General features: G+C 41.1%; 2 protein-coding genes across 2 annotated transcripts; both read right to left on the bottom strand.

Moving 5' to 3' along the window:
- Window positions 1-9: 9 nt before the first annotated feature.
- Window positions 10-14,900, bottom strand: LOC308117738 (cholesterol 7-desaturase nvd). The gene is made up of 7 exons (XM_080476816.1): window positions 14,495-14,900; window positions 7,092-7,280; window positions 6,515-6,693; window positions 4,603-4,728; window positions 4,218-4,337; window positions 3,340-3,516; window positions 10-814 (listed from the first exon to the last, which is right to left on the bottom strand). The coding sequence occupies exons 1-7, from the start codon at window positions 14,841-14,843 to the stop codon at window positions 653-655; spliced, it is 1,302 nt and encodes a 433-aa protein (XP_080332942.1). The 5' UTR covers window positions 14,844-14,900; the 3' UTR covers window positions 10-652.
- Window positions 14,901-17,301: 2,401 nt separating this feature from the next.
- LOC308117734 (bile salt-activated lipase-like) lies at window positions 17,302-22,738 on the bottom strand. The gene is made up of 11 exons (XM_080476811.1): window positions 22,672-22,738; window positions 22,075-22,222; window positions 21,850-21,969; window positions 21,564-21,761; window positions 21,231-21,361; window positions 19,339-19,446; window positions 19,057-19,171; window positions 18,761-18,947; window positions 18,467-18,670; window positions 17,645-17,854; window positions 17,302-17,539 (listed from the first exon to the last, which is right to left on the bottom strand). The coding sequence occupies exons 1-11, from the start codon at window positions 22,732-22,734 to the stop codon at window positions 17,350-17,352; spliced, it is 1,674 nt and encodes a 557-aa protein (XP_080332937.1). The 5' UTR covers window positions 22,735-22,738; the 3' UTR covers window positions 17,302-17,349.
- Window positions 22,739-23,541: the final 803 nt, after the last annotated feature.

Here is a 23,541-nt window from a genome sequence, read left to right as displayed (position 1 = left end):
TTTATTTTTGGGTGGTTTGGCGGACTGGATCAGAGGCTCTTGCGTGCCGGTTGTCGCTCACAGGCCTTATGTTTGACACATTTGTTTTAGACCCTGTTTTGGAAAAAAACAACAACTTTGAGTTTAAAGTACAATTATTGAATGTGTTTTATCCAGTCTGTTGGTGAAGTAGCCACAATCACTGTCAGAGGAATGTGGGGGTACATTTTATCAGCGGAGATGGGGATGTGTACACCAGATTGGGGGCGAATCCCCCTTTCCCTGCAGTAAATCAAATTTAACATCACAACATTGTACAGAAAAAACAAAAACAAAAAAAAAACAGTTTGGCCTTTCATTATCCAAATAACCCAACAAGGCAATTCTGGTGTTTTTGCTTTGGTTCGCTCAAATTTTACATTCAAACAGTCAGTTACACACCAGGCTCATGTATGAGACTTGAAGGTTGTACTGTACTACATAAGTTGGCAAAACCAAGAGAAGCAGGTTGCACAGTTATCTATAGTCCATACTTTGCATAGTCTCACCATATTGAGTGGAGTTTCCCTAATGTGATGCACAAAACCTGAATCACGGGCTCCCTGCTTTGTCGTGCAGTCGGCATCGAGGGGACTCATTCTTCGTACAAGCGGTCCTCTGTCACTCAGGGTGCTCAGAAGTCTAAAGTGTCGCGCTGGTGCTGCAGCCGCGGGCTGTTCTCGCTGTAGAACTGACTGTACCAGCGCCGGTGCTTCTGGACGGCTGAGTCCTCCTTCACCAGCAGAGGCTTGGAGATGTACTTCTTGTTGTTCCAGATCATCACGTCGCGCTCAAACTGGACACAAAAAACAGCACCAAGTCACATCACAGAACCTTCAAAAACGAAGGATGCACCGATACCACTTTTTTTTAAAGTTTCAGCACTCACCTTTAGCTACTTGTCAATAGCAAATACTGTTACGAGTACTTATTAAATGCCATAAAGCCTCATTCATACTCCATACGCAAATAATATGCAAAGGCTATGCAGTGCATAGCGTCTTTCTACGCACTGCCTTATGAGTATTGTAGACTGTAGAACAAGATACCGGCTCGTTCATCAGAATCAGTCGCACTTTAATCAGGCTTAGCATGTAGCATCGCTGGTGTGTGAGCCCGAAACACTTTAGCGTGGAGCACAGCTTGAAGTAACGTGTTGAGCAGTTAAACTAATGAGCGACATCGGGCTAACTCTGCTGGTCCAAATGTTACTGCTGATTAAGTTGCTGGTTTCGTACCAATGACGGTCTCCTCCTTCTTTTGTCATTCTCATTAATATTAAAGAAGCTCCAAACCGCTGACATCGCTCATCTTCTCATATATACGTTGCGACTCTTTACAAGTACTCCTGCAGTACCGGATCAGCATACCTATTAAAAAAAAAACTAAAAAACAGCAGCTTAGAATATTGATTTATTCTAATACAGCTCAAGGATTGTTTCACATATAAATCTTATTAATTTTGCACGACTCTCTTTCTCATTGAATTCAAACGAGCACCTGAGAGTTATTAAAATACAATATGGCTGGAAGAAGAGCACATATTCCTGCAAACAGGAAGAGGAAATAAACAACGAGTGCTGTCTCGTTGCATTAAATGAATAATTAATCAGCAGGGGCTTCTGTGTGTACGGTTGCTGGTGATTAAATGTCACTTCACAGTGAGTCAGCCTGCTGATCACGTTTGGCATTTCAGTGAAAACTCCCTCCTCTTGAAGTGTCTTTTGGAGTGACTTTTTTATTTTCTGGCCTCCGCAGCACATGAACAGACTTTAAATGAAGATTAAATGCTTTGAAGGAGGAACGCAGCAGATTCCATCATGAGTTTGATTAAACAGTTTGTCACTCCAGCTAATGAACCAATTTCGACTAAATTTTCTAACAGTGGAAGTTTTCATGAGAATTGCACTTTCATCTGGCGTATTAAGCCGTTTCATTATATTTTTCCTTTTTATTGAAAGCCTTGCGGCTGTGTTTCTTCACCAGCCAGCTAATTATCAAGCATAATGAGGACTATTTGCACCTTTGGTGTGCGAAGCTATTTCTAGTAGCAACGCCAATCAGCTCTATAAGTATGAAGGTGGCAAATACAAACAGTGAACTTGCAACTACACTTGCATAAATTGATTAATTTCCTGTTTATCATTTGCAAGCTTAAATTCACAGGGTTCAAAGGGTTAACCATGGTTTCTTTTTTAGTATTTTGTCTCTTCCGTCTTAACAGCGTTGGAACATAAAAACCCCTATGTCAATGTATATTTGTCAGTAAAAAGCTGTGATGAGATTTTGTTACCTGCTCAACACGATCTGCTTTAAAACTGTATCGTTTGTTTGCAATATGAAACTTAATGCCACGGATTTGGATGGAGGAAATGATGAAATACATCAGCGTGATCGCAAAATAAGAAAGAGAAATGCTTTATGGGACATAATCTGTCAAAAACACAAAGCAGTGGGACCAGCACTTATCCTTCAACCCTCACATTTAATAAGAACCGCCTCTTTTCACCTAGAATGTCTCTAAAATCCTTGCATTTGTTACTTTCACAGTAGAATATTGTAATTCCCTTCCTGGTAAATCTAGAATAGAATTAATATAAGTTTATCGTTTAATCTATAAAGCTCTTAACATCCAGGCTCCATCATACCCTAAAGAACTGTTTAGTCCCAAATCTCCCCAGCAGAACACTTTGTTATCATCTGCCCTCCTGAAGGTTCCTCTCATGTGGAACCAGATCCCAGTTTCATTTATGCACAATCAAGACTTTTCTATTTCTTTAAGCGCACAGTTAGGGTTGGTCCAGGCTACCCTGGAACATTTTCTAGTGGAGCTGCTGTGGGTCAACACTGCTGGAAGGTTACGACTTCTTGCAGGATTTTCAATAACGGAACTGGAAGTTTGTGATCTGAGCCTCCTGGTCCCATTCAATTCTGCATTGAACTGATTAAATTGCTATTTGATGTCGACTTCTTTGTTTGATACTATCTGTGTCTTTCCTATCCTTTTCTTTCATTCGAGCCGAGAGTCTTCACCTCTGAGTCTGGTTCTGCAAAAGTTTCTCCCTTAAAAGAGTTATTTCTTTCCATCATGCGCATGTGGAATAGTTAGCCCTTGAATGACAACGTTGTTATTTGTGCTTTTATAAATAGAACTGAATTAATTAAAGAACGACGATTTGAAAAATAAATGCAGACGGGACTAAAAACAGGTTGTCATCTTCATAAGAAAAGCTAAGCAGCTGTAATTCGCACATCACGTTCATAATTTCTCAATTAACATAATACGCTAAAGTTCATAGAAGCGAATGAGCTTGTAAGTACATGAATGGACTCGACTTTGAGGATGAATTTGGGCACCACAGGAGGGATGTTGGACTGATAGAAGATGGTGTGAGAGACACACTGCAGCAGAGGCTCCACTGGAGTCACACAATGCATGATCACACCTCGGCCCAGGAAGCTGTGGTCGAACAGTAGAAACACCAGGCCAGGCCCCACCTGGAAAACATGGAATGTGTGACAGCTGACACTCAATATAGTCACACTCGTGTTATTCAAAAGTGTCTTCATTCCTGAGTGAGTGACTTATGACTTGCTTTCACTAGCATTTATAATTTCAGCTTGGTTTAGCAACAAGCTCCTTTAACAAATGATTTAATTGCTAAAAGCAGACCACGTGTTAAATTGTGCTTTACACAAACTGTTGAGAAAAATGTATTAATCCAGTTGGTTAAGCCCAGTAATGCAGCAGAATGCCCTCTCCTGCCTGCGTTGGTGTAACCATAGCCTGTGCTGCTGATGGCCTCGTGGGATTAATGGTTTCAGGGTAAACAAAAGCAGCATGCTTAACTCACCAGGCAACATTTTAAAGAAGCACAGACAGCACAGTGGTTATCCACTTACAAGATGATTTCCTTTCCGTTTCAAAATAAAAGTCCTTTGTTGTTAAAACCTTCAAAATTTATATTTGATCAATATCTAAATGGGCCAGAGGCCATGATTGGGCCGACCCCGCCAGGCCAGAGGTCAGAGTGCGAGGTCCCGATCAAGGCTGCTTGCAGCTTTAATACTTTTGTTTGTTTTTGTCACATTATTTCCTGGGGTTTGCGCAAATATTCACATCAAATAAATAAACTGCGTGATGTAATTACATCAAAATTCGGTGAGAATCGCACATGTCCTTCACCTCTATTACACACCTGTCTGGCCACCACATGCACATCCAGCAGAGACCAGTGACATCCAAACACAGTGAGTGCATGTTTGACCAGCATCTGAGAACAATGCTTGTTGGGCGCTGACTCTGGTTCCCACTGAGCCTTGAATAAAAATAGAGAAAGAAAGCACATGTTAGATTAAATGATCACTCACTAATCCCACCAGGGCTAAACTACAAATGAGCAGACATAGATTTAACATGGCTGGTCCAAGGTGCTCAAGCACAACAGTCTTTGGGGATTCCAATCCACTCTATCAACTGAGCTTCAGCTGCTTTGATAACTTTATCTCTGGTCTAGGTTAACAGAAGCTTTGACGCTGCAGAAGGAATGGCATTATTAGTTGAGAACAACTTTTAAACTTTACCTTCCAATCATGGCGCACAAAGTCCCAGGTTTTGTTGTTGGTGTAGCGCAGATCGACTCCGCTAACCATGCCAGGGGTGTGCAGGTGAGCCAGGTGAGCAATGTCGGCACCATTTTCAGGAATCTCCTACATAGAAAACATATAAGTCTCTCCATTGTTAAAAGCTAGACAGCATGTTTGACACTGTGTTTATACGCAACTCTACAAATATTTCAAGGGTTCTAATAGGCAAATATACGTGACTTAAATAGATTCAGTGATCTTGAACTGCTTTATCACATTAGTCCCCCATGCACTCACACAATACTGACTGCAATGTACAGAGCTTGACGTACACTGGGAGTATTTTGGCGTTCGGTGTCCTACTAATTGACATAAAATACAGTTCCTTTGTTATATTCTGTAATGATGCGCTCCTTTTCTCTGAGAATAAACTCTGTGGGTCAACACACCATCCCAGGGTGTTTGGTGAGTGGCACCACTATTTTCAAACTTTGAAATAGTAATTTAGCCATCCATCTATCTTCTGTACTGCTTCAAACTGTGCAGGGTTGCAGCAAGCTGAAGCCAATCAACGTTAACTGTGGACGAGGGCCGGGTACACCCTGGACAGATCGCCAGTCTGTCGCCCACCGTATGGCATAGTAACTTGTTTTTTTAATAAATAATACACTTATAATGCTGAAGTAACACTAAAGCTGAGTAGTTTTGTGACATAAATGAATTCAACCCTGACTCACCTTATTTTTAAGATACAGAATTGATTTTTATACCCCTGAAAATCAGGAAGGCTTCGTGAGCCTCCATGAATCTGTGGCGTCTCCCGTGAGGGTCGGGGCCCCCCTGGGTTGGAATCACTGCTCCACAGCAAAGTATTGCCTGGTATTCTGAGAGTAAACCACATTTCTGTCTCTGACACCGTTCCATTTCTTGCCTTTATATCTTGTTAAAATGTGGCAGGATATGTTTCTGTCCAAGATAATCAGAGTTTAAATTGGGTACAGGATTTTGTCGGAGGTTTGGACCATTTTCAGAGAGAAAAGCTGCATGTGATTGCAAAAAGTATAATTGAAACTTGTCAAATAGAAATAATTTGATTGAAAATATAGAGATGCACAAACTTGTAAAACAAAAATCCCGTGCGATGCTTCAAATATGTTTTTTTTTTGTTTATATAGTAAAAAGGGGTTGTTGTTTTTTTTCACGTGTTGCCTCAGTGCAACATTATGCAGATGGAGGATGGAGGAAGTGTGAACCCCAGAAGGTCTAGTGATAGTCTGAGGTCAAAGTTATATGAGTAACACACATCTGCATGCCTGTAAGACTACAGTAATTTATCTCTTGTTTGTGTTTCATCATCTCAATATGAAATGTGGGACTGAAAACCTTGGCGCTCTCGTATCATCGTAGCAAATTGTTGCCCTCAGGTAATAACCCTAAATGTCTGTGATACATTATTAGAAACCCCAAAGCTCTCGATCAGTGATAGGCGATATTTTTTATATTTTAAAATAAAAAGTCATGCTTTAGAGGGTTATCCTGCTATAGGTTTAGATTGCTGGGCAATCTTAATAATCATCGCTTCCATCCTCCTGCAACTTCATACATTTATTCATTCAGTATTTTCTCATTCTTGAGTATGTTCTTTCTCCTTTCTATCGCTGCAGGGTGGCGCTAAAAGTCTCTGATCTGCAAATCCTGCTGCCTTCAAACTGTGCAGAGTTGATTACTTTCCCATGTTCTTCCCTGTGCTTTTCTTTACGCTTTCTGTATTCTCTGGGTTCTCTCCTAATGGCTGGAGTAAGAGGCAGCCATCTCAGCTGGAGAGGTTGTTTCTTTAAAAATAAGGTTTTTTTTCTTTTTGAGTGCATTTAGAAAGAAACAGAAATGAAAGTGGATTGATTGCTCCCACCTGTATGTGAGCATTGATGAAATGCTCGGTTCTGCCTCTGTAAACCCACTCGCCCTGTGTAATCTCCCCCTGCTCGGGCACGCTCCACTGAGGTCCTTCTCCGTCACAGTGAAACCAGACTAGAATCTGCTTGTTGACTTCACAGCTCGTCCAGCAGCGCACTTTGGCAAACTCTGGCACTGGAGAAGAAAATGAAATCCAGATTTTATCTTCTTTTCTAGCGTGAAACATTTCTGTGGGCTTTTCCCTTTGGTGACACCTTCGAGACAGATGGCTTGTCAACTTTATACAGAAACAAAGGTCCATATTTGCAGTAGATTTTCTTTAAATATTCATGTTCCTCTGGGTGAGTGTATTCAAGAGAAACGAATGAATATTACAGTAACAAGACAATAGAATAAGACCTTGAAAGGTCTTTCATTTGATACAGAAGCTAAAGGTCCAAACTTAGAATATCTTTACAAATTTAAATAGCTATTTTCAAAAGCTTTTTCATCAAGACTCCACATTATACAACAACTATGTATATTTTGCTGCATTCAATTTCTATTCAGTGGACATCAGCGGCCTTCTGTACCTTTCTCTGAGTAGGGAACCTTCACACACTTTCCATCATTTCCTCGAAACTGCCATCCGTGGAATGGGCACTCGATGCAGCTTCCGAACACCCGTCCTCCCACCGCCAGGTTGGCGCCCAGGTGGGGGCAGTAGGCATCCAGCACGTAGGCCTTTCCATCCTCACCCCGAAACACCGCCACTTCCTCTCCTAGGACATTCAATACAGTAAACATGAGTACATGGACATGGAGATGAAGTAATAAGGTCTTGAATACTTATGTAGACAGAACAAATAGCTGTCCGCATGAGTATTAGTTAGAGGAAAATTCACACAAAATGACCACTGATACTCAAAATTCAGAGATGTGAAACTGCCACACAGAGGTGCAAAATGACCACAAAGCCACTAGAGCTGAACAAACAACAGAAAGAAAGAGACCGATAGAGGCGATCGTGCCCATTCAATCTGGGTCATTTTATCCCTTTACATGGGTTGTATTATGCAAAATTCACTTTATAATGGTTTTCCAACAGATAAATGATCCCCTCAAAAAAATTGTCCCTTCGCAAATTTTTCTGTTCATTATCCCATCCCAACAATAACAGAATTATTCACCCTTGTTTTTATACGTTCACATCTTTAAAGGGGTCATATTATGCAAAATTCACTTTCTAATGGTTTTCCAACAGTAACATGTGTCCCCATACCTGGAATGACGCCCCAGAAGTGAAGAAAGTCTGTCATCTCTCTCCTTGGCTTGTTTAATTTTTTACAAAGTGTGTTGCTCCAATGAGCAACTCAGAAATCAAACCCTATATCGTGTCATCGGGGGTTTAGCCAATCCCAATCAAGGTAGGCCCTCCCTTTGACCCTCCCACAATGAAGCCGCTCTGCTCCGGCACATGGAACCAGGAGAGGAAGTACTTCCTGCTCATCCTAAGATGGGCATGTTTGGGCGGAGCCAGTCCAGTTCACACAGACACAGCAGATTCTGAATGCAGCTCGTATGATCCAATATTCAAATTGATGAAAAGCTGGATTTGAGTCAGTAAATTTTGAATACAATGTTTTAGGTCTAACGAGATCCATCTGAAAGTGTTAAAAAGCTGTGTAATATGACCCCTTTAATGTAGGTTATTGTGTACCTAAATCAAAAACTGCCAAACATGTGACAATCAACCCTGCCACACCAACTTTAATCCTGATTGTGAATTCAGGTATGAGATTATTACTTTCAATCAACATTACAGATGTATGAATCTGTTGGGCATGACCAAAGAGACATACAATATCCACAGAGTTGCACAATTTCAAGAAGATGCATATTAAAGAGGTACAAGACAGCTATAAAACCCAGCTGTACAAGTCATTAATCTCCAAATTGTGCAAAATGAAAAAAAAAAAAAAATGCAGCTAAATTATAATGTGCCATGGTACCTGCCACAATGTCTTTTTGAGTTATAACACTTGAGGGCAGCAGAATTAGAAATGGCCAAATCCCTTTTAGCAGAGCTCAGATTACACCCAGATTAGTGCCATCTGGTGAGCTGAGGTCTAGAGTGACGGCTGAGGCAGCTCAACCGGAGCTGAGTCAGGTCACCGCACAATTCAGAGAAATCTAAAGTAAGGGGTGACACAGCACCATGCTGCCCGGACTAAAAGTAGTGCGAGAAGTAGAGCTCAAGCACACCACTCAGGGGAAACGACACAGTTGGCAGAATATCCTATCATGTAATTGGATTACTGCTGAGTTAGGCGGGGAAACACTGCAGTCTCTCACAGCAGGATGCAGACAGCAAGCCAGAGCCAGATTGTGATACGGATCAACAGAATGTGGGACAGTGAAATGTCAGGGTGGGAGTGCAGGGTGCTGGAAAAGAAGACGTGAGAGACAGAAGAATGTAAGAGATGCATTAAAAAAAAAAAAAGTACTTTCTACGGAGATTCCTAGAGAACACGTGCATTGCAAAAAGCAAATATGTAGTGTTTAACTCTGCTGGCAACGTCTTACAATCGCTCCTCATTGGCAAGAAAGCTCTGCTTCAACTCCCAGCCAACATGAGATGAAAAACTTCATTAAACTACAGTTACATACACAATTCGACAATGCGTATATATTTCTTGAACTGTGACGTGATGTGTTTCAGCTGCTCCCTTCTGGATTTTACACAGCAGAGGATGTGATCGACATGTTTGGTATTGAACATATTTTTACATGAGATTTCCTTCCTGACTCAGCCTGGGCAGTTGGGGGTTAAAGGTCATGCTCAGGGTGTGACCCACAGCTGCGGCCCATCACCTCCCTAACCTCTACAAAGAAAAGTTTCTCTGAATCTTGTCCCTTCAGAAATCCTTTACTTCTTTCAATGTTCCGATTTTTTTTTTTTTCAGCGTCTTAATGTGGTTGTTAGTTTGGCTTGATTTGATGTTCTGAGTGACACGGAGTCAAGGTGAGCGCTGACCTTTAACCTTTCTTCTTTGGGGCCAAAAAAACAATCACCGCCATTGTTTCTGGGTTAAGTGGTTAAAAGTTCTGACAGACACATCCACTCATTAATTTCATTTATGCACCAACTCAGCAGGAATAAGCAGGACAATAAGAAGGAGGTTTAAGAGGTACTTTCACACGTTCTGTTTAACGCTAAACCCATGCATGGAGTCAACATTTCTGAGACTCTTTATACATTTGCTTATTTAATGATTCTCAAGCTAAATGAAGAATCGTGCAACGTTTGTTGGAGATGAAGGCGTCCATCGTTCTGACTACATGCGGGATGTTCCTGCAGGAGCAGGTGCAGCTTTATGGTGTTGGATGTCTATTTCTCAGGTGTAAAACCTTTCACCTGCTGTTTGTGTGTGGGTTTGTTGTCAGGGGATGCAGCAGACACATGAAAGCGCCCCTCGCTCTTTGAAAGCGTTTTCAACTCAAACGCAAAAAAAAACTCTGTGAAGAGATCAAACAGACGGGATCAAGTCCCGTAAAGCAGATGAGAATAACAAAATTTAAAATGCATTTTCGATTTGATTACCGAGGAGTGGAGCGTCAGCATGAGCTGCATTTAAGCTTTGGGTCCGCCGCATATCAAACAGCACGGAGACGTGGGGAGGAGGGGGACGCTTTAGAGGCACTAGTGGTGAGGAAGCTCATTTTAATGAAGCTCAAAGAGCGAATGGTGACTGTCAATCACCATAAAGACATGTAAATGAATCCTCAATGGAACAAGCACATGAATGACTGTAGGACGAATTTTGTTGTTTTAACTGTAGACTGATCTGAAGTTCCCCAAACCCCCCCCCAAAAAAACATGTAACAACAGTGTTAAACAAATGCTAGATTTTGACTTCAGGTGGTGAAAAGTGGAATATGACTTCTAACTAGATTCAATTCAATTCAATTCAACTTTATTTATATAGCACCACATACAACAGTCATTTCTAGGTGCTTTTAACAGAGAAACCCAACAAATGATGGATAGACGTCTGGAAATTATTTCCTCCCTTTGTCTCCCAGCCGCCATCTTGTTTTACTGAGTAGATGTTTGTTCGTCTTTCACTCTCTATCAAATTCAAGAGTTATCCTTGAAGATTCATTTCATTTGAGCGCATTTGCAAATGCTTGTTCCTTCTTGCATTTCACACTGTAATGAATTACATTTCCTTTTGTAAAGTAATAAAAAACATATCTCTTTAGTTATAAAGATTAATTAACTCGGGAAGAAGCCAAAGTTTTAATTGAAAATGTGGCTTTCCGGTGAGCTGTGGCCCTGGAAAGAACCCCTGTACCCAACAAATGGTGCTTAAAGCCGGATTAATGAACCACAATTCATACTGTGATCTCAGGCCCCGTTTAGAAGAAAACTGAAAACTTTTGTTAGGTTTTGAGTGTCCCTTTACACGCTGATGATGCTCGAAGCCACTGAAAACGCAACTTTTTAAAAAAGGCTCCCAAAATGCAACTTTTCTGAAATGCTGCTAGTGCACATGCCCGAGTAGATGGACAATGTTGGCCTCTAGAGTGTCATGACTCCCTGTTCACATTCTCCTGGGATTTGATAGTTTTATAGTTTTATAGTTATATAGTCACCTGTACCCCGGCTAGCTCAGTTGGTAGAGCATGAGACTCGCAATCTCAAGGTAGTGACCCCACGTCAGGCACCACCTTCCCGTGGGCTCACCACCCGCAGGAAAGGTTGTTAATCGGTGCAATGTGATCTGGGTGACAGTGGTCAGACTGCCACCCCCGCGACCCGGAAATGGATAAGCAGGAGAAAATGGATGGATGGATGGATGGATGGATGGACAGTCACCTGTAATAGCAATACAACTTGGTTGTCTGTATGTACAAATCTGTATTCTCATTAATGTTTATAGCATATTATTCAGCCCCAACTTGTAACCTGGCATGCTAACGACATCAATTTCAGCGTTTCTGCCTTTTCCATGTTTTCAAAATCTGTGAAATGAAAATGTGAAGATGAAGCGTTTTCACTTGATCGTGTGGTCAGATATCGACTAGTCACCCTGAACAGAAAGACTGGTCCAAAACAGGAAAAACATTGACAAAATGGAATAAGCAAAGACAAGATAGAAAAAGAATATGACTACCTTTGTATATTTTTTGTATTATTGATTATCTTTATATTTCCTTTTAATTTTGGCACTCCTGTGATTCCATACAGGACATAGGAGCAGACACAGTTTTGAAACGTGCCAGGGAGACGTGTCAGGGAGAGTGGCAGTAGGAGGAAACATTTATGGTGTTAGAGGGACTCAGTAGTGGGCTGAGTGACTGATGACAGGCATCAACTTTTGGACTGAAGACTTCAAATAAATGGATCCACATATCCAAAGGAAAACTGCGCATTGAACTGGATCATTGTTGCCTCTGAATGCGTACGGAACAGTTCCCCCGTCCTCACCAGTTCCCCAGTCCTCACCAGAGCAGCACCTTAAATAGGTTAAGGTGCCGCGACATCCTTTGTGAGAATATCAGCGTATGACGGCTTCAAACCAGACAGATATGGACAAGGACCCCAAGAAGAGTCTCAAACGTCTCCTTCCGTCTTTCAATCACACAAGCAGGTCGAAACTTGTCTGAGTGGCTTGAGTCTTTGTTCACGAAGAAAGCGTTACTAAGCAGTCTGATGCAGAACCGGCCCCTGACAAACATTGTGGTAGAGATGAATGTACATATAGTCAAAACATATACAAAACATTGTAATATGAACTGCGCCCTCTCGTCATAGCAACAGCCAAGACTGGTTGAGCTGGCAAACACTGGGAAGGTCAGTAGAAATACGTCCTGTTAGTATATACTAAAAAAAGGGAGGAAAAAAATAGGAAAATCTTTAAGAAAGAGTCTTATCATGCAGTCAGAGGGGATGAATGTGAATAAATAAATGTTCCAACAACTTGTCAACAAAACGTTTGTCACATATGTTTCATGACTGGTGCCTTTCACAGCAGCTGGTGAAGGTTTTCATAATTCATGACCGCAGTCTTCAAAAAGTTAATCATTGATAAATCCAAATGTGGAAAAAAATGATTTGAAATGAAAATAGAGAGTTAAATTCAACATGGGCAGAATTCATTTTTTCGTCACAGCCATTGGCGCACGTCTACATGTATGTTTGGTACATAGAGAAAGACATTTGAATGGTTAAAACAGTCAAAACAGCTGAGGTAAGTGAATGACCTAAAAAGACTCAACTCGCGAAACTAGACAGCTAACAATGGTGAAACTGTCTAAAACACCTAAAGGAGCTAAAACAACTAAACTAAAATACGGGGAAACAGGAGAAAAGGCTAAAGCAGTCAAGGTGACATTGAAAATAGAAGAAATAGCAGATTATGCTGCTTTGTTCTGATATATTTACAGGAAAACAAAAAAGGTTTCTGCTTATGTTGGTCATTTCAGAATAGTATACTGTTCACACTGGATTCAGATGGTCACATTAGAATTTGAAAATTAAAAGCAAAATAAACTGGATTGAGCATTATGACCTTCAGTGTGTCACTGAGAAGTTCTGAGTCAAATCCATATTCAATTCCAATGCCATGTCACTAAACCAAAAGAAAATCTCAGGGAACCGTTGCTAATGACAGTAAATTCTCTCATCAACAATCAGCTTTCATTGATTGCACAAGGTCACGGTCAAGGTAAACTATTATTCCAGAGTGGCAATGTGCGGTTTATTTAAAGCAGAAACAACAACACTGGTAGCCCACTGTGACCTCCTGAGTAGCCGACAAGACACGTTGAGAAAACAGTGGTGAGTCCGGCTGCACGCGTCATGATTTAATACTATACTTATTCAGGAGCTTTGTGTATAACCGCTTCTAATCTCTTGCTGTCTGAGGGATTTACTTTCTGCTTTCACAGGCAACATCTTTCAATCACAGTGAAACCCTGGAATAAATCATGACAAACAGAGGCCTATTATCAGTCGGATGAATAATAGATGAAAATAAAAAAAAAACTTTTGAGGACAGAATACAATATAAATACTAAATGGAAACACATGCCGCATGTGCTTTCTGTCCAGAATTGTAGGAGTTGACATAATTTTTAAATCACTGCTACTCATCAGCGCCAACTTGTCTACGTGGAATGCTTTCAGCAAAATTGTATACATTATTATTGATGATATTATGTTATATTCTTAATGTTATATTCTTATATCTTTTTCTTTCTGGACTTTTCTTATCTATCTATCTATCTGTCTATCTATCTATCTATCTATCTATCTATCTATCTATCTATCTATCTATCTATCTATCTATCTATCTATCTATCTATCTATCTATCTATCTATCTATCTATCTATCTATCTATCTATCTATCTATCTATCTATCTATCTATCTATCTATCTATCTATCTATCTATCTATCTATCTATCTATCTATCTATCTAATGAAACAAACAACTGCAGCTATAGTAGCATCAATCCACATATATACAAATATATATATATTCATACTTCATTTTACGGATCAGCAGAAAAATTCTCTCACACATACAATATACAATATATACAATATTACACAGACTGCAGAGTCATGCTGTATGACAAATATTTCTGGAAAATGTCTTATTGGCGATAAGCCGAGGAACAGGGCACGCCTCATGTGACCCAGTTTGTATTGCAGTCAGATGTGAGGCACAGCTCTCCACTGCACTGTATTTGATCACAAAATACTTTAATTCATATGAATGTTTTTCACTGATTTGCATCTTTAACACAAATCAGTGAAAAACATTAATATTTATTTTATGTACTTTTTGTTTCTTTTTTATCATGATGACAGGTGAGGCACGGCCTCCCCTGACCGCACGTCGCTGCTGCTTGGGGCCCCCAAGATGTCCTGGACCGGCCCTGAAGGTGAGCGCTTCATTTGTTAATTGAAAGTAATATCCTACCTAGAATGGAGACATTTTTGACCTCTCCCCTGTGCAGCATGTGTGAGTCCAGCACCCGGTACCAGCCGTTTGGGTAGACCGGAGGCAGTTCTCCCACCTTCCGCCTCCTGCGCACCTCGTTGGCCGCCTGCGCTCTGCTGCGGCCACCCTGGGCGATGTACCCCACATCATCCGGTGACTTGAGGATCTCCAGGGGGCAGAAGAGCAGCCGGTACAGCCAGCGCGCCGCCAGGAGGGCGACTCCAGCGAGGACGCAGAGTGTTGCCCTCCACAGCGCGTCCTGCGGCGTGATAAGCTGTGCGCCCAGGACCCCGAGACCGATTCCTGCAGCCGCCTTCAACACGCTCATGTCTGCGCGTCTGTATGCGCGTCTCGCGGAGCGTCTGCGCGCATTTACGCGCTCGCAGTGGAAGCCAGGCAACTGTATTGAAGCCACACCCGGCAGGCTGAAACACTAAACCGGGCTTGTTTTTTTTTGTTTTGTTTTTTTTGTTTGAATATGTATGTATAGACCAGAAATCTGCAACCTTTGTGCGCAAAAGAACGCATTTTCCCCACTTTCCCGTCAAACCAAATAGGACTGGAGCTGCAAAACGTGTTAAACCTTAAGATGAGACTAACACAGTTCTGAAAGTTTCATTGATACTTTTGATATAGCACCTACAAAAAGTGACTCTCATATTGTATTTATGAAGTTTCAATTACAATTTCGGATAGAAAACATTTCATTACAGGTTCTGCTGTTTTAGCACCTCATTTAGTTTTACCCTTCTTTTTCATACTTATCTACACCATTTTGACTTTTTAGCTGTTTTAACTCTTTATTCAGTTATATATTTTTCTTAATTTCAAGCTCGTTTTTTAAAGGTCTTTTAGCAATTTTTTCCATTTGTTGTGGCAATTTTTCTTTTCTTTTTTTCTCGCCCTTGTAACTTTTTTAATTTTCTTTGTATCCAAGAGATTTCACAGAACTCTTACTTTTCAAAGTTAGGATTCTTTCTCAGAATTAGGAGGTTAATGTCAGAATGATGACTTTTTCACAGACAGAGAATGTTTACCTTTATCTATGAGATCTAATAAAAAGTCAGAATATTTATATCAAATACAAATATTTCTGAGGACTTTTCGTGACACTAATGTTGCTGCATAGGTTTGAATGTGTGTCCACAAACATGTGTCCATACAGTGGATCTAGTGTCAACCAATAATGGAGTGGAACATTTTGTAAACCAGACAAATCACTTCTTCTCTATGATGACAACAGCTTAATGCAAACTGTGTGAAACAGTTGAACACCTTCTCGCGGATTATTTCATTCATTGTTTCTGTTAATGCGGTCTGACTGAACAGATTTGGACAAGATTGGCCACTCTTTCTTGACTTTGCTTGTTTTCTGTGCCCAGTTTGAATTCTTCTTCCCTCTCCCAGTACAAAACGTGCATTTAGAAGTTGATTGGTTACTTTAATTTAGCCATAATGTGGCGATGAACTTGTCCCCTGCAACCTCAGGTTGATGAATCGGTATGGAGGATGGATGGATGAACTTAAGAAGATGAAAATTCAAAAAGCAGTTCTTGCTGCAGCAGCATGAATTCACTGCTCAAACAGAGAATTCATTGTGACCTGTAGTTGTACCAGAACAAACCATTTCATCTTATTAGTTGGGCTCAGTTATTAGAAGCATTGTCCGCTTCTGAACCTTGAGCTGAGGTCACTGAAACTCCAAAATCATTTCCATCACTGTGCTGTGGAGAAAATTTTTTCTGTGGTCATAGAGAGCTACAGTCCAGCCGGATTTATGTCTCTCCCTGATTTAAGAGAACGGGCCAGCATGGGGCTTCATGTGGACAATTCCTTTCAATGAAGTGTGTTGGTGCAGACAGACACACAAAACACATCTGACAGGTTTTTGTAAGGAGGAAAGCAGCAGGCCATGTGATCTGCAGACAGTACAGTCGTGGGCTGTCTACGCCCCCTTGTGGGCATCTATAAATAATGAATTTGACAGTCATGACAGGAAGTGATGTGTAAAAGGCCTTAACGACACTTGATCAGTGTCAAACTTGACAAACTGCATCAGAGACCGGCGCTCATCACAACCATATGATGACTTTTAGTCGTAACGTCATTTGAGGTTGTGATATTGGCCACATTCACTATGGAACAGGAAGTGCATTGTAAAAGACCTTATCTTGATCGGCATCAAACTTGACACATTGCACCAGAGTCCTGAACTCATCAAAATCAAATGATGACTCACTCGTAGCGCTATTTGTGGGAGTTGTCCTGGCCATGCTCGTCATGAAACAGGAAGTGCAATGGAAATTGCCTGACCATGGTCTGATCAGCATCAAAGTTGACACATTGCGCCACATCATATCGGGGGTGATTACTTGTGCATGACGGGGAAAAGCTCTGATGACTCCGCCTATGCCGCAGTGGTACTATTGTAATGGAAAATGAATAGAGTCAAGTCCAGTAAGGCTAAGTAGGAGCCAGTGGAAAAGCACCATTAGCTACAGGAAGTCGTTAAAGAAGTAAGGCTGCTCGCTTTCTTGGGTGTCAAAAAGATTTGTCTGACTGTTTAATCTATTTTAACGCTGCAGCAGTACAACACATAAGCCGCGGACCCACCGCCTGTTTGTGCTGGGACGGAACAGGGCGGGACGGGTTTTCCTGTGGCCCGCCTAACAAACGTTTTGGACGTTATGGAAAAAAACGTAACCACAGGGTTACATTTTTTTTCACAAATTGTACCATATTAAAAGGGTTTAAAAAAAAAAAAAAAAAAAAAAAGAGAATGCTTTGCACATAATTATACTCTTTAAGAGTTTTTAATTCATGCTTGAAATGCATCACTGATGAGCCATAGTGTATGATGGCAGACTCTGAAGGGCTTTCGTCCAAAGGTGAACATAATGCAGTCTCATATATTGTCCGATGGAGTTTTCGTTCATCTTAGAGTTGATGTCCAGGAACTGCTGTCCGCTGCTGCTGAATTCAGGCCAAACCACAGGCACAGGCAGGCTTCCTTGGTTGGGGTCTCTGTGAGGATAGAAGAAGCAAGAAAACACTCGGAGATGCATTCACTGGTGTGTATTTTCATTTAGTAGAATAATCCCAATAGCTGATCAAACTGAAAGTCTTTACCCAGTTTTAGCAAAGTTGGTCCAGTAGGCAATGAAGTAGCTGGACAGGTCTCTTTGCCGGTCGGTGTAAATTCCGGGAGTAGTGAAGGGTTTCCCAAACACATACTGGAGGTCATCTGTGTGATCGGCTCCCATCCATTCATAGTATAGTTTGTCTGGTCCAGCTAATGAGCTTTGCTCCGAGAGAAGGTACGAGTAAGTCCTGCCAGTCCTGTCAAGTCAAGGAACAACATGCAACAGTCTTTAGTGAAGACTTTGGTAACAATGTCTGCTGCAGAGACATATTTTCGTTGTTGTTCTGTTGGACAGCTGAGGCATGCAATAAAACATGATTAGGGACCTTTTAGTGTTAAAACAGTTTTTCCTTTTGCAACATCAGAAGTCCGTAATGGCGGGATAGTGCCGGATGCCCTGTATCCCCACCCCACAGAAGACCCCCATAAGACCAACATTAGGCCCGGGACAGACCACCAATGCTGCAGGAACAAGCTAGATTAGATCTAGAGCTGTATAGGGCTACAGCCTTTATGACCAGAAGATATGATTTTACAACATTTCCAATAAATAAGTTTTTATTTATTAATAATTGATCTAGAATGGGGTGGGATTTAATACGTTTCTGCTTCCACTCCTTTTCAAATGTGTTTGTAGGTTTTATGTGAAATAATCATTTTATTCTTTATTCAATATAAATAATGTTAATTATTAATGTATGCATTAATTAAAAAAACGCAGCATGTTAAGTCATTTTAGATTTTATATTTCAACTGATTTAGAAGTTACAACTGTTTTTCTCACAATCCAATGTATTAAATAGTCTTACCGAGCATTATTTTCATGCAAGAAAATTGCTGTCTGTGCAGGAATCAAGAAAGCATAGTCAGTCTCAATCTCCACGGCAGTCTTTTTGGTGGCGCCCCGGATTTGTGATGATCCCCAGTGGGAAGAATATTCAGCAAAGGTGAGCTCCATTCCGGCTTGTCCCTTGTCTTTTGTAAAAGTAGCAAGAAGCGTCTTGACTTCCTCACTATAATGACAACAACGGGAAGTTCGACACCAATGAAAAGCAATTCAATGACTTTTAAAGAGGCCACAAAACCACACAAGTCATCCTCACACAGGGGTCTCATGGTTCTTGTCAAAAAAGGAAGGGAAGTCCTGGCAGGTGAACATGTGTCCATCCATGTTATTAACACCAGAGAGATAATCAATGTCAGCCGCGTTGTTGAACAAGTTGGCGGGATGATCGGGGAGGAAGTCTCCATCAACAACGGGGGACATATACATCTGGTTCATGCTGGGATCTACAATGAGCAAATTATAGTGTTTGTTGTTAAAGTCTGTTTTCTTTATCCCCTCGAGATAACAACATCGTTTGAGCATAAAATCAGATGCACAGAAAATATTGCTTACAGTCTGGGGTGCCTGGTTGGGGGAGGGGACCAGCCATGGTCAGAGTTTTAGCATCTTTGGATCTCAGACAGGCCACCATGCTGTCATCAGTGGGGCAGCCGACTTTTTCAGCAACCTGCGCACACAAAGTAAAATAAAGCTGAAGCCAGAGCACTTCACTGAAACGGTTTGAATCTTGATATGTAAGTGGATGACTGAAGCTTTTAAACTGCAAAGAGAAGCGCACCATGAATAATCAGGACTATCTTAGTGGCTCTCCTAGTGATAACAGACATACTGTACCTCCAGGGCTCGCTTTCGAGGGTTTGTGACGAGAGCCCAGGGGCACAAGGCAACGCCACTCTGGGAAATGGCTCTCCTGTACAAGCCTTTGTTGTAGGGGGTGAGTGTCTGCGCAGAAAATAAGATACAAAGACACATTATTACAATTACAATTTACTTTGATAAAACGTTTTTTTCCCCAGAATATCAGTCTTAGATGTAGTAAAGAAAAGCAAAACACCACTTTTTACAGAAAACTATCCCTGACTTGATAATAAATGGTTAGTAAAATGCTTCAACAACTATCACAGAGGACAATGATGCATCAAACGCTGGGTGAAAGATACATCTCACAGATATGCTGGTCTACATCATCAGTGATATAACCTTGGGACATTGGGTGTCTCCCAGGCGACCCTAATGGGGTTGATCGGAAAACAATTGTGTTTCAGCTGCATTTGTCCACAGATCTGACATCTTGATCCATAGCCACCTTCCTACTCTGTGTTTCACTTGCAGACATTTTAGCCATACCCATTGGCCTCCCCAGTTCAACCCAGCAGCGTGAACACTTTGCAGAGGGACTTCCCTGCTTTTTGCCTTTGGCCCCGTCCACCCTGAGTAACCAATGCATGCCACTCTGTGGCTATGGACCCCACCAGTGCCTCCTGTCTCAGCCATGACTCAGCCACCTCCAGAACTTTGTCTGCCCTCCATTTCCACCTCGGTTGCCCCTGGTTCCTAGCTGATTCCACTTTTCGATCTTTGAATTCCCTGTACACTTTCAGTGTTCTGAACCCTTAGGCAAAGCTGTTGATTGGGAGCTGCAATATGTTGCTGGTGCCATGGAGCTACTAAGACCAGGGTAGTCCAAGCCATATATGAATTGAATGCAGGTAGCTGCAGATGTTTCTCGCCATGGCTTCAACTGTTTTTATGGGTACTGTGTACTTTAGTTTGTTCTGGCCTTGGAGGCTCCAACTCCTGCCTGGCATGGATGTGGTAGGACAGTCAGGTCATCTCTAAAGACTCGTGTTGGCGCTGCCATACTACAGATCTTATCAAGTTACCTCTGCACTCCACCTCTTCTGACTTGACTATCATTTTCATGACGAGAGCAAACATGATGACTGAAATGGTTCCGCCTGATTTTAAGCCTTTCTTGAGTCGGTGCCAGTCCATTGCCTCTGATCCAGCAGTGACTCTTATTGTAACAACCCAGAACAAGGAGCGTGACTTTACAGGTAACATGACGTTGTTCAGAAGCTCAACAAGCTTGTGAGTTATGGTGCCATATATATTTGGTGAGGTCTAGCCGGAGAATGGTCAGGTCTCCTTTCCCTTCACAGGCTTCCCTGATGAGTTGTGTCACCAATTCAGTGCGGCCCAAACAGCCGGGCATGTCAGGGATTACCTCGTTCAGAAGAAAATCAAACACCTAATGCATCTTACATTAAAAATAATAATAATTTAAGTTAACTTTTATGCATTTTCCAAGTGAGGTTGCATATAGTCTTTCTGTAGTAAATGTTTACACTGTATGTTTAGGTGTTAAATGTGGCTGTTCGCTACAGGTTCAGGTTACTCCTTTGAGATTCAAATACTACTGAGAATGCTATATTTGCACAAGGTGAAATCAGTTGAGGAAGAGTTATTCACAATCTAAAGCAGCCTTTTAAGATTATTTTTATTATTGGTGTTTCGTTTCATTTCGTTTTGTTTCGTTTTGTTTCGCTACGTTACGTTACGTTTTGTTATTGTAAAGGTGCTCTACAAATAAAACTGAACTGAATTATTTCAGACAGCATGAACAGAGTAGCATCAGCAAAAAATTGTGTAAGATAAATAATGACACATTCATTTTGTTTTTCCATGTTGTTGTCATTTTTTGTTTGTTTTTTTAGTTTACTTGCCTGAAAGCTGACACTAGCTCCACCTGCAGACTCTCCAAAGAGGGTGATGTTGTCAGGGTCTCCCCCAAACGAGTGGATGTTCCTGTGCACCCAGGCGATAGACTCGTGCTGATCCCACAGACCATAATTACCTGTAAAATTGAAGTACGGAGGACAATACCACTTTTATTTGTTCAACAAACCTTATAACAGTCTTCTTCTTCCTTTACAAATAATAATGATAATAATAATGACCCCGTTTTCTCTATAATCTCCCAGTAACCATTGTGGATGAATGCAGAAGAAGACAATCGAGAAAATATATAAAATGTTTTTGATCATTTTTCTACTCACCAGGTATGCCGGAATTCCCGGTACTGAGGAATCCTACGACTCCCAAACGGTATCCCACTGACACCACTATGACATTGCCCCTGTCTGCAAGCTCCTGCCCGTCATAACTGTATTTGCCAAAGATGTTTGATCCCATGGAACTCCCGATCAGGAAGCCGCCTCCATGTAACCAAATCATGACCGGAAGGTTTGACGACACTGTTGGGGAAGCCAGCATTTGGTTCTAGTTTAACGAATAGATAATATTTAGTGTGACATCGTCTTACACACAAGGCATGAAAGTTACCCTGTCCCCCCTGAGGAACCCAGATGTTAAGGTAGAGGCAGTCCTCACTGCCATCTGTGGAAGTCTGACTGAAGTTGATCTGAAGACAACTCGGGGCATACTTCGTTGCCTTTAATATGCCTGTGGTTGAAAACAAACAAAACAAATTAAACAAGACAAAAAACATTTATTTTGTTTGCAGATAATCCCGTCAGACATTGAGCTCAGTTTGCTTTCTGCACTAACCTTCCCAGCCGGGGTGAGGTTTAGGTTTCTCAAAGAGTCCAGGTTTGGCTGCAAAGGGAACTCCTTTGAAAACATCCACAGAGCGGGAAAGACCCGTAGGGATATTTTCTCCCTGAACACGGCCTCCTTCTGTCTGCACCACACCCAGCTGGAGACCCAGGAATTAAAAAACAATTATTTTAGCATTAAAAAAAAGAGAAATGGAGTAAATACATACATACATGTACATGTATTTAAAAGGAGACATATTGATGAAGTCAGCAGAGCAAATATCTGTAGTTGAATTAGATCGACTTTATTTGCTAAAACTGCAGCAGGACTATGTCATTTTAAAGCAGCTCGAAATTGATACTGTGCAACCAAGATTTTGAAACAATCACAATCAAGGTGATCAGGAGATGCAACATTAAAAGAAAAACTTTTTTGTTTGACATCTTGAGAGAAAAAGCTACATATAAAATCTGTATTTTATGTGTTCCTCAAAATTCCCAAACTCCCTGTTTTTTGGTTTTACTTTCCTATACATGACATCTTTGATTATTATTATGTATTGATTATTCTAATTCACATTATTAAATGGAGTAAATCAAATCTTACAGAAGCTCCTGAAGCTACTCCAAGTGAGACAACGAAGGCCACCAGAATCTGTAGTTTCTCCATGGCTTTCCAGAAAGCAATGTCTTCTCCTGGCAGTTATTTATACTGGTGAACAGCACTAAAATCATGCTTGAGTTATATAAGCTTCACCTCCTGTCTGAGTGGAAAATCCGTGACCTCTGGCCCTCGTATTTCTGATGGGAAATGACCTGATGTGATTTGCGAGTTCTGAAGTAAAGTCCGAGGATCAAATAATTAAGATTATTGATATGATTCAAAACTTTTCACACAACCTTCCTCTTCTCATTATTGATATTGGTGCTAAATGAAATCAGCCATCCAGCAGTCATTTCATGAGAAACTCCTCAAACGGGGCAGTTGTAAACATACTAAATACAGTCAAGCAGACTTTGGAAACAAATTAATGAAGGGATTCTGCTGTTGACTCACAAAAGCAGATGGACTGATTCCCAGGTCAGCTAAGGATAGGCAGTGTGGCGATAAAAAAATATCTTAAATAAACCAATATATCAACAGAATTGGAAAATGTGGTTGCTTAGAGAGTGTTAATGAATGAGTTCAGGCCAATTCAAAGCAGTGCCACAGTTTTTGGAGGAGAAAGTAAACAATTTCATTCACATTGTTGTTGTTGATTGTGTTTTTGTGCATGCTCAGTATGCAATAAAAAGAGCTTACTGTGGTAGCTTTACCATCAGAAAGAAGCATTTTTCACCAAGTGACACTGGATCGACTTCATCTTTGATTCTGTTCAGTCCGTACATCGCCACTGAGCTCACATCCGAACACACGTAATGGCCGAAGCGTCTCACATAACACAACACAACACACCACAGGACTCTTCCTGACACT

The sequence above is a fragment of the Lipophrys pholis genome, assembly GCF_963383615.2.
Source record: "Lipophrys pholis genome assembly, chromosome: 12".
NCBI classification, from domain to species: Eukaryota; Metazoa; Chordata; class Actinopteri; order Blenniiformes; family Blenniidae; genus Lipophrys; species Lipophrys pholis.
The sequence above is the reverse complement of the archived record's forward strand: the minus strand, read 5'-3'. Positions and strand labels throughout refer to the sequence as shown.

Bases quoted from the DNA above. Each gene is read 5' to 3' on its own strand.
- LOC308117734 (XM_080476811.1), bottom strand. From the start codon at position 22,734: ATGGAGAAACTACAGATTCTGGTGGCCTTCGTTGTCTCACTTGGAGTA. The intron at 21,970-22,074 runs GTTAGTGCAGAA...TTTCAACCACAG, and splicing joins ACCTCACCCCGGCTGGGAAG to GCATATTAAAGGCAACGAAG. The intron at 17,540-17,644 runs GTAAAGACTTTC...CTATCCTCACAG, and splicing joins ACCAACTTTGCTAAAACTGG to AGACCCCAACCAAGGAAGCC.
- LOC308117738 (XM_080476816.1), bottom strand. From the start codon at position 14,843: ATGAGCGTGTTGAAGGCGGCTGCAGGAATCGGTCTCGGGGTCCTGGGC. The intron at 4,729-6,514 runs GTGGGAGCAATC...TTTTCTATGTAG, and splicing joins TCATCAATGCTCACATACAG to GAGATTCCTGAAAATGGTGC. The intron at 4,338-4,602 runs GTAAAGTTTAAA...TTTTTATTCAAG, and splicing joins TTGTGCGCCATGATTGGAAG to GCTCAGTGGGAACCAGAGTC.